The sequence below is a fragment of the Brachyhypopomus gauderio genome, chromosome 4 (assembly GCF_052324685.1).
Source record: "Brachyhypopomus gauderio isolate BG-103 chromosome 4, BGAUD_0.2, whole genome shotgun sequence".
Classification (NCBI taxonomy): Eukaryota; Metazoa; Chordata; class Actinopteri; order Gymnotiformes; family Hypopomidae; genus Brachyhypopomus; species Brachyhypopomus gauderio.
In genome coordinates, this window is record NC_135214.1 from 3,636,836 (window position 1) to 3,646,370 (window position 9,535).

At 48.6% G+C, this 9,535-nt stretch overlaps 1 protein-coding gene across 1 annotated transcript in view; it reads right to left on the bottom strand.

Annotated features, from left to right (window-relative positions):
* Window positions 1-798: 798 nt before the first annotated feature.
* LOC143511882 (cohesin subunit SA-2) overlaps window positions 799-9,535 on the bottom strand; it is an 18,449-nt gene continuing 9,712 nt past the window's right edge. Inside the window, exons 24-32 of the mRNA XM_077001578.1 lie at window positions 9,099-9,191; window positions 8,250-8,427; window positions 6,957-7,096; window positions 4,701-4,802; window positions 4,335-4,489; window positions 3,945-4,073; window positions 3,331-3,536; window positions 3,185-3,245; window positions 799-2,911 (exon numbers count right to left, since the gene is read on the bottom strand). Of these exons, the coding sequence (XP_076857693.1) occupies window positions 2,776-2,911; window positions 3,185-3,245; window positions 3,331-3,536; window positions 3,945-4,073; window positions 4,335-4,489; window positions 4,701-4,802; window positions 6,957-7,096; window positions 8,250-8,427; window positions 9,099-9,191 (1,200 nt within the window). The 3' untranslated portion in view covers window positions 799-2,775. The remainder of the gene's footprint in view (window positions 2,912-3,184; window positions 3,246-3,330; window positions 3,537-3,944; window positions 4,074-4,334; window positions 4,490-4,700; window positions 4,803-6,956; window positions 7,097-8,249; window positions 8,428-9,098; window positions 9,192-9,535) is intronic.

Consider the following 9,535-nt stretch of genomic DNA (forward strand, 5'->3'; position numbering starts at 1 on the left):
CAAGGGAAACACGCTTCACTCATAATGAAGAGTAGGGTACCAAGGGAGTCACGCTTCACTCATAATGAAGAGTAGGGTACCAAGGGAGTCACCCTTCACTCATAATGAAGAGTAGGGTACCAAGGGAGTCACCCTTCACTCGTAATGAAGAGTAGGGTACCAAGGGAGTCACCTCGCACTCATAATGAAGAGTAGGGTACCAAGGGAAACACGCTTCACTCATAATGAAGAGTAGGGTACCAAGGGAGTCACCCTTCACTCGTAATGAAGAGTAGGGTACCAAGGGAGTCACGCTTCACTCGTAATGAAGAGTAGGGTACCAAGGGAGTCACGCTTCACTCGTAATGAAGAGTAGGGTACCAAGGGAGTCACGCTTCACTCGTAATGAAGAGTAGGGTACCAAGGGAGTCAACCTTCACTCGTAATGAAGAGTAGGGTACCAAGGGAGTCACCCTTCACTCGTAATGAAGAGTAGGGTACCAAGGGAGTCACCCTTCACTCGTAATGAAGAGTAGGGTACCAAGGGAGTCACCCTTCACTCGTAATGAAGAGTAGGGTACCAAGGGAGTCACCCTTCACTCGTAATGAAGAGTAGGGTACCAAGGGAGTCACCCTTCACTCGTAATGAAGAGTAGGGTACCAAGGGAGTCACCCTTCACTCGTAATGAAGAGTAGGGTACCAAGGGAGTCACCCTTCACTCGTAATGAAGAGTAGGGTACCAAGGGAGTCACCCTTCACTCATAATGAAGAGTAGGGTACCAAGGGAGTCACCTCGCACTCATAATGAAGAGTAGGGTACCAAGGGAGTCACCCTTCACTCATAATGAAGAGTAGGGTACCAAGGGAGTCACCTCGCACTCATAATGAAGAGTAGGGTACCAAGGGAGTCACCCTTCACTCATAATGAAGAGTAGGGTACCAAGGGAATCACGCTTCGCTCATAATACGTTTCTCTCTTACTACAAGTGCGTATCACACCATGTCTCCTTTTCTGTCCCAATACTTTATTGTTGCTGACAACACAACTAAGTTAAAAATAGGTTTATTTACAAATGCACATTTTCTATCAGACACTAGAAACTTGGATAGAAGAAAGACCAGTCTTTTTTTCCTCTGAAACAAATGGTGTATTTTCATTCCTGCATCACTGCTTAATGTGGATATTAGCTAAAACGTGTACAATTCAGTATACAAGATTTTGCTATAGCAAATAAATGCTATTCTTGTAAATTTCATTGTTCCAACTCTGGAACACAAGTGATTTTGTTTCCAATATATGTTAATTCCCCAAGATTCACAATTCCTTTTTGGCATTGGGTACCGAGTCTGATTCCCGATTTATGTAGATACGGTTTGACAAATTTGTAATTTAGGATTCTAATGACGCAATCTGTTCCAGGTTACATAATGGTCATCCTGGTTACTTAAAATGAACAATGAGTTGGTCAAACATGGCACTGGGCCCTACTGCCCCAAAATAACAAGATTCTGTTCAAATCACACTGCTACTACAACAGTGTAAAAGGTGCATGTAACCTGTAAAGGCTGAACAAAATGAGGCTAATATCTAGAGGTCCAAATGAAATGTAAAAAGTATCAAAGGTTTTATGTGAAAAACAATGGGTTGCATGTGCAATAATATTAATTTGTATATTGTTATACAGTTTATTATTAACTTTAAGCATCAAATACATTATGGATACATTATGAAACCTAGTAAACGATGCAATTGCAAATGTCATCCAAAAATTTGAAAAATGTATATTTTTATTAAATATGATTTCAAGGAACCTTGTAGAGACTGGAGCAAATAACGGCAGCACCAGTCAATATGTTGACGGATTAGTAATTAGATTTTAGGACGCTTCCTGTCTTCATCATTTTGAACAATGTTCCTTAAAGCCTGATTTTTGTCTGAGGGGCAAATTTGTCATTTTGACATATAACCATGGATTACATCACTTTGAAAACTTAAAAATAAAATGTGGTTTGCAAAGGTTTCAAAGAGAAACAGTAGTAATAAAAAGAATGAGAGACAGATGTGCACGTTGTTTTACGTTTTCGTCATTTTCCATATTCAAACCCCATTGTACTTCCTGATTCTGTGCTAGCGTTGTCCATATTATCATACTGACCAGCGCTAAGTACTAGTTTACCATTGACCAACATCTGTAAAAGTGCGTGTTGCTCCTATGAAGGAAATTATAGGATCAAGCTTTTAAAACTCAGTTAAAAACAACGACAAAACAAAATCTTAACAAATGCTGAGCAGAGGTGTCAATTCCAGGTTCAGAAAGTAAAAGTCCTCACCAGGATTTTGCTCAAGCTTGCTAGATTTTCTAATTAGTGCAATCCAGGTAAAATTAGTGGAATCAACACAATCCAGGAAGCCTGAGCAAAATCCTGGTGAGGACTTTTACTTTTTGAACCTGGAATTGACACCTCTGATGCTGAGCTAAGGCATGAGTGTCTTCTACAACTTTAGCTTTAGATCTGGTTTTGTTGTGCAGGGGGAAAAAAATTTTCAACTTTAACCACAAAAGTTTTGCACTATAGAATTACCGTTGATTCAATTACAAATAATGCATTTCTGCAGCACCAACATAACATTTACAGTGACGATTATAATCTTACCAACCACACAGTGAGTTAGAACGTGACGTGTCCAGCAGGGGGCGCATGCAGCAGTAGTCACTCCACTCTGCTACCCCTTAAATTCCCGGGACGCCTGTAAACGCGGGTCTCCAACAGGCCCCAGCCTGCCCCTCGCACACCTACACGTCTATCTCCACCGTGTCCGCGTCCTCCTCGTCCGCCGTGGACCAGGGTGGCACGGCCAGCGTCTCGCCGCTCTCTGCCTGGTCCCCCCGCCATGGGCCCCCATCCACAGCCCCTTCTGGGTCCTCTTGACTACAGATGGAGAAACGTATCAATGCTCTTGTTTTTTAAAGTATGCCATTCATCATGAAACATGCACTAAATACATTTTTTATTCACAAAGCAACAGATTAAAACACAAAGGTATACCATAGCAGGGTGGAAAAAATATGTAAACTACATAAATTAAGAGATATGCTTTATAAAAGGGCGTATATTAATTACAACAACAAAGAATTAACGACTCTAGAGAGTTAACACAGAATCCCATAACGTGCGTTCATCACCGTGGTTACGTTCCCTCACCTCTGCGTCTGTTTACTCCCTCTGGCGTCTGCGCAGGCCGTCTGCGCAGGCTGCACATCTCCTACAAATACATCACCCACTCTTCGTTAAAGACACTGAACCGAGGTCCATTTGGACTTCCTCATTCACCTGCCGGCTCCGCCTACCTTCTGCGGTGGCCTGTCTGACGGATGGAGACCTGGAGCGATTGGTGAGCGAGGGCTGCTTGTTGGTGTCGGAGCTGATGAAGGACACGGCATCCTCTCCCTCGGCGGAGGCCTGGAGGGAGGCGCGGTAGTAGATGAGGGGCATCCAGCACTCCTCCCTGCAGCTGATCGCCTGCTCACCCGTGTACCTCTGCAGGTAGCTGTATCTGGGGGGGGGGGGGGGAGGAAAGGGAAGTAGAGAAAAGGAGGGGAGGGGAGGAAAGGAGAAGAGAGGTGAGGAGAGGAGGCTGTGGTTCAAGTCAGCTGCACATTTGCTGATTAGTTTAGGAAAGGAAACATACTCAAGCCATCCTTACCCTGATGCAAAAACACAATATAAAACATGTGTGGGAAGACATTTATAAAGGTCTGTTTCCTTAGGCTGATCCGGTATGACAGGAAAGCAGCTCACAGACAGCCAGTGCAGCAGAGTTTAGTGATTTGCCTACTGAAACACATCTGATCCAAAAGCTTGGTTAGCTAGCAGGTTTGGGAGGTGTGTTTACAGCAGGGAGATCACTAACCTGTGCTGAAGTCTGACCCCCCGGGACCGGAGACGGACACCCCTGACTTACATGGTCTTTTTGTCGGGTTTGAGCAGCTTATTGGAGAACTCGCTGAGGATGGTGAGATAGGAGATGTACGGAGGCGAGTGCTTCTCGGACTGCTGGACGAAACCCTGGAAGACGAACTCAATGCCGTCCCTGTGAACAGACAGCAGCAGAACTCTGAGAGGAAAACACTCAAATCTGAAAGACCTGCCCTCCGATGTGTCCTGATCACACTCTTACTCTGTTGTTTCATGTTGCAGAATCAGTAAGACCAATGGCCGAGTAGCCTAAACACTGATCTGGAACCTGTTATCTAGCCACCTCTAACCTCATACATTTAGTGCATGTGTTTCTATCAGGGAATCGGACACTTCCAGCAAGGAGAGCTGTGAACGGGGCGCTCGAGGGAGCTACCTGTGGATCACGGCCAGCGACTCGCGGGACTTAATCTGGTCCCAGCCGAAGGTGAGGGAGAGACGGCGGGCAAGCTCTTTGATGCTGCTGTAGGTCTGGATGCCAGAGCCGCACGGCGTCCTGCTGTCCTGCTCACGTCTCAGCCGCAGGTACAGCTGAGCAGAGAAAACACACACGGGCCTTCATCTCGCACGCACCCACGCGCCGGACAGGCGGCTCGGCCGAGTTTAGATTGTATTCACGCAAAGCGCAAAATTTGTCTTGTCCTGAGCGTTCGAGGCAGAAGCAAGTGTGGTGTCCCAGAGGAGTGTATGAAAGAGAGAGAGAGAGAGAGAGAGAGAGAGAGAGAGAGAGAGAGAGAGATACCTGTTGTAGACATAGTAGTAGGGTGCGTGCACTCTCAATCTTGTCCATCTGCCGGGTCCTGTTCAGTGTCTCTTTGATGATGTCACCAAAGTCATTGTAGTACTGCAAAGGAGAAAGAACAGCAGTGAATATCACCGTCACACCCGAGCACCACCACACCTGTGTGCCATCACACCCGAGCACCACCACACCTGTGTGCCGTCACACCCGAGCACCACCGCACCTGTGTGCCGTCACACCCGAGCACCACCGCACCTGTGTGCCGTCACACCCGAGCTCCACCGCACCTGTGTGCCGTCACACCCGAGCTCCACCGCACCTGTGTGCCATCACACACGAGCACCACCGCACCTGTGTGCCATCACACACGAGCACCACCGCACCTGTGTGCCATCACACCCGAGCTCCACCGCACCTGTGTGCCATCACACCCGAGCACCACCGCACCTGTGTGCCGTCACACCCGAGCACCACCGCACCTGTGTGCCGTCACACCCGAGCACCACCGCACCTGTGTGCCATCACACCCGAGCACCACCGCACCTGTGTGCCATCACACCCGAGCACCACCGCACCTGTGTGCCATCACACCCGAGCACCACCGCACCTGTGTGCCATCACACCCGAGCTCCACCACACCTGTGTGCCATCACACCCGAGCACCACCACACCTGTGTGCCATCACACCCGAGCTCCACCACACCTGTGTGCCATCACACCCGAGCTCCACCACACCTGTGTGCCATCACACCCGAGCTCCACCACACCTGTGTGCCATCACACCCGAGCTCCACCACACCTGTGTGCCATCACACCCGAGCTCCACCACACCTGTGTGCCATCACACCCGAGCTCCACCACACCTGTGTGCCATCACACCCGAGCTCCACCACACCTGTGTGCCATCACACCCGAGCTCCACCACACCTGTGTGCCATCACACCCGAGCTCCACCACACCTGCCCACTGGCCGAGCCCACCGCCCATGGCACCAAGGTGTGACGCGCGCAGGACAGACGTGTTTACCTGCAGCAGAAAGCCAAAAGCTCTTACTTGACCTTAAGATTTTGATCTCCCAAGCTTACAAGATCTGTCCAGATATTAGCCACACTGAAGGGATGAGCTACACTAGTGCATGTGCAGTATTACCAGACCACATGTCAACGTACAACCAAAGGAAACAGCCGATGGTTTCACAGACTTCACATCACCGGTGTTCTTGCAGGGCACTGCCAGTGTTTTGTATCCTGCTCTTCCCACCTCTCCTCCACAGGCTACATCATCAGCCTTTGTCCACCTGAATCAGAACTACAGGGCCGCCCTAGGTGTTCCCTAACCTGCTGCCTGACCTGGACCGGGCCCTAGCAGGGCCACAGCGAGAGGGTTGACCCTCGCGCCCTGACGGCCAGGGAGAGTACCAGCGTCCACCGGATCAGACGAGTCCTCGGTGCTGTGCGAGAGGCAGACGGCTGCTGTGTTAACGCAGTGCCGGGCTAGTGCGAAGGGGTCAGCGATAGGCTGACGGCATCTCCGTAACACACCCAGACAACACCGCCCACTGTATCTCCCGTCAGCACAACAGCCGCCTTCTACTGCGGTGGGATTTGCTTTTAGAAGACGGTGTAATTGCCCGGGAAACTGGCGAACGTTCCAGACTGGCGAGGGTTCGCACGGAGAAGCAGAGACAGGAAGTCGAGCAAATACGGGCTCACGGTCAGCCGCCAACTTTCTGTCGTTTGCCCGACTTTGAAAGCCATCGTTCACCGTGGCAGCTGTGTGCGTGTGTGTGTGAAAGCCTGATCAAGAAGAATGTTGATGAGAGATTGCTGGCTCGGGCAGGGCCAAACCGAACAGGCGTTTCAAACATGTCAGTGTGTCAAACACTCTCTCTCTCTCTCTCTCTCACACACACACACAAATACAGCAGATTCATCTGTCAACTCATAAATTCAAAAACAGATTGGCATATTTATGAGTGGAGGACATTAGTTTGTTTCATGACTAAAGTGCTCCCTGCCATTTGACATTAATCCTTAGACCATGTGTATCACTTCCCAAACTTAAATAATCAGGACAATGTGTAAGTCAAATATTAAATAAAGCCCCTTTTTTGGAACTCTCATTCAAAACTATACAACAAATTCCCATCACAAAGTTGTTTGCAAGTATTCCCGAGTATTCCCTAATCTCAGCAGACAACTCCAGGACGAGCGGAGAGGTGGAGGTGCCTGGAGGTCCACGCTGGATGGGCTGTACCTTCACGTACTGCTTGAAGATCTCAGCGGCCGCACTCATCTCCAGTACGCTGTACACAATCAGCTTACAGTACGCGGCCAGCAGGTTCCTCCTCCTGTGTAGGCCCTCCAGCCTGGGAATGCCACACTCACTCTCGGTGCCTGGGGGGAAGGGGGGTGTTATAACCATGCCATACAATCCTTAAACCTTATAAGAGAAACACTATTTCTTAGGTGAGTGAATGCTAACTCCATTTTCCCCCCAGAGCAGCAGACTTGGAGTCTGACTCGGGCGTAGCTGGTGGTGAAGCCCTCACTTCATTGAGGAGATACATAACTCTATTACCAACATGGAGAAATCGAGTGCTTAAATTGCTTTTTATTGGGCCGCCTTCCTATATTGTATTTTCAAGGGGTTCAACTCTGGCCAGAACAGCTCAGGAGATCTCTGAAATATTCACACAGCTGGACAGGTTTGCTTTAGTCACTCTTTGTTAATCAGACGTCTATTATTCATTTGGGGTCTCATGTATTTATGAAATTTCCTGAAGCAAAACAAAAGCAACACATGTTTCATTATGCGGTTGGTAATTATTTAGTGATCCGGCCTTAAGGGGTGAGGTGTTATTAGCGAACTGGATTACTATGTAGTCACAGAATTTGTATTGCAACTTTAAACACATATTTACCTTTCAAAAATAAACATTTGCCAATATTAACAACTCAAAGAAACCAAAGCTGTTTTCGGCACCCAGATCCAATAGCCCTTCTTAGACTCACTTATAACCCACATCATCTATCCAAAATCCTTTTTAATTGATTACATTTCATTAAATTGTACTGCCTATTTTTTTCTGAGCAAGTTCTGTTCCAAGTTATGAAATGACTTTATTTTAAAAAGCCATTATCAAGTCAAAACTGACAGCAAACGGTGTTAATTGTGTGTCTGTCTGCAGCAACGCCATGATCCCTGTGAAGAACAACATAGAGGAAGACTGCCATCTACTGGAAACAGATGGTATTGACTGAACAGTATATCCGAGTTCATTTTATGCTACCCTAAGTCTAAGTGTGCCTGACAACATCTGTAACAGAAAAAGGCAAAGGAGTTTGTGCTTTGTGAATTTCTAAAACCTTCAAAGGGATGTTGTTCAAAGGTCACATGCCATGTGACTTCACCAATGTCTGATTGAGCACCTATAAAAAAACTGACAGAGGTTCTCTGCTCATTGCATACAGGCAACTCTAGAGGATGTTCATACCTGAGCAGGTGCGATACGAAGGAGGTAGAGCGTAGGAGAGGATGGAACATTACCCCTGCTGCTGGGGCTGTCTGCCTCGGGGCCGGTGAAGACTCGCTCCAGTACAAAGGTGAGCAGGGCCTTCTGTAGGCGGGGCTCGGGCGTGTAGAGGAGGGGCATGCCCGCTGACCCCTCCCACATCTGCAACCGGTGGCTATGGGCCACTAGGACATCACTCAAGCACAGGAATGCCTGCAATGGGAGGTTAAACACAGAAACACATGCTGTTTACACACACACACACACAACGTGGTGCACACACACTCTAACCACACACAGCCCTTCATTCCCATTGGTGAGGTGTGTGAGGTGAGACAGGTGTGTGAGGTGAGACAGGTGTGTGAGGTGAGACAGGTGTGTGAGGTGAGTCAGGTGTGTGAGGTGAGTCAGGTGTGTGAGGTGAGTCAGGTGTGTGAGGTGAGACAGGTGTGTGAGGTGAGACAGGTGAGTCAGGTGTGTGAGGTGAGTCAGGTGTGTGAGGTGAGACAGGTGTGTGAGGTGAGACAGGTGTGTGAGGTGAGTCAGGTGTGTGAGGTGAGTCAGGTGTGTGAGGTGAGTCAGGTGTGTGAGGTGAGACAGGTGTGTGAGGTGAGTCAGGTGTGTGAGGTGAGTCAGGTGTGTGAGGTGAGACAGGTGTGTGAGGTGAGTCAGGTGTGTGAGGTGAGACAGGTGTGTGAGGTGAGACAGGTGTGTGAGGTGAGTCAGGTGTGTGAGGTGAGTCAGGTGTGTGAGGTGAGACAGGTGTGTGAGGTGAGTCAGGTGTGTGAGGTGAGACAGGTGTGTGAGGTGAGACAGGTGTGTGAGGTGAGACAGGTGTGTGAGGTGAGACAGGTGTGTACACAGCGTGACGGGGGCTACCGTACCTGCTCCCTCACCGACTGCTCCGGGTGCGACAGACAACGGTGGCATTTCTCACAAAAGGCTCGTAATTGGCTTCTCTGACGGAGGGCTAATTCCTAGAGCCAGAAACACAAACACACAGACACAGGCACACAACCCATTATAAAAGTTTTCTTCTGTGGGTTCATTTAGCAAAACTTTCATGGTTTCAGTGTAAGCACTTAAGAACCGACGTGAGCATCAGCAGACAGGACAGCAAACGGCACAGCTAACAGCCTCGCGCTGCACGAATGAACAGAGATTCAGATGACTGGACAGCAGCAGCAGTGTGTATCTGTGGAGTGTGTGTGTGTGTGTGTGTGTGTGTGTGTGTGTGTGTGTGTGTGTGTGTGTGTGTGTGTTTGTGCATTCTTATGTACATGCATGTGCACCAGGCTGTGAAGGGGGTAATGGCCATCCT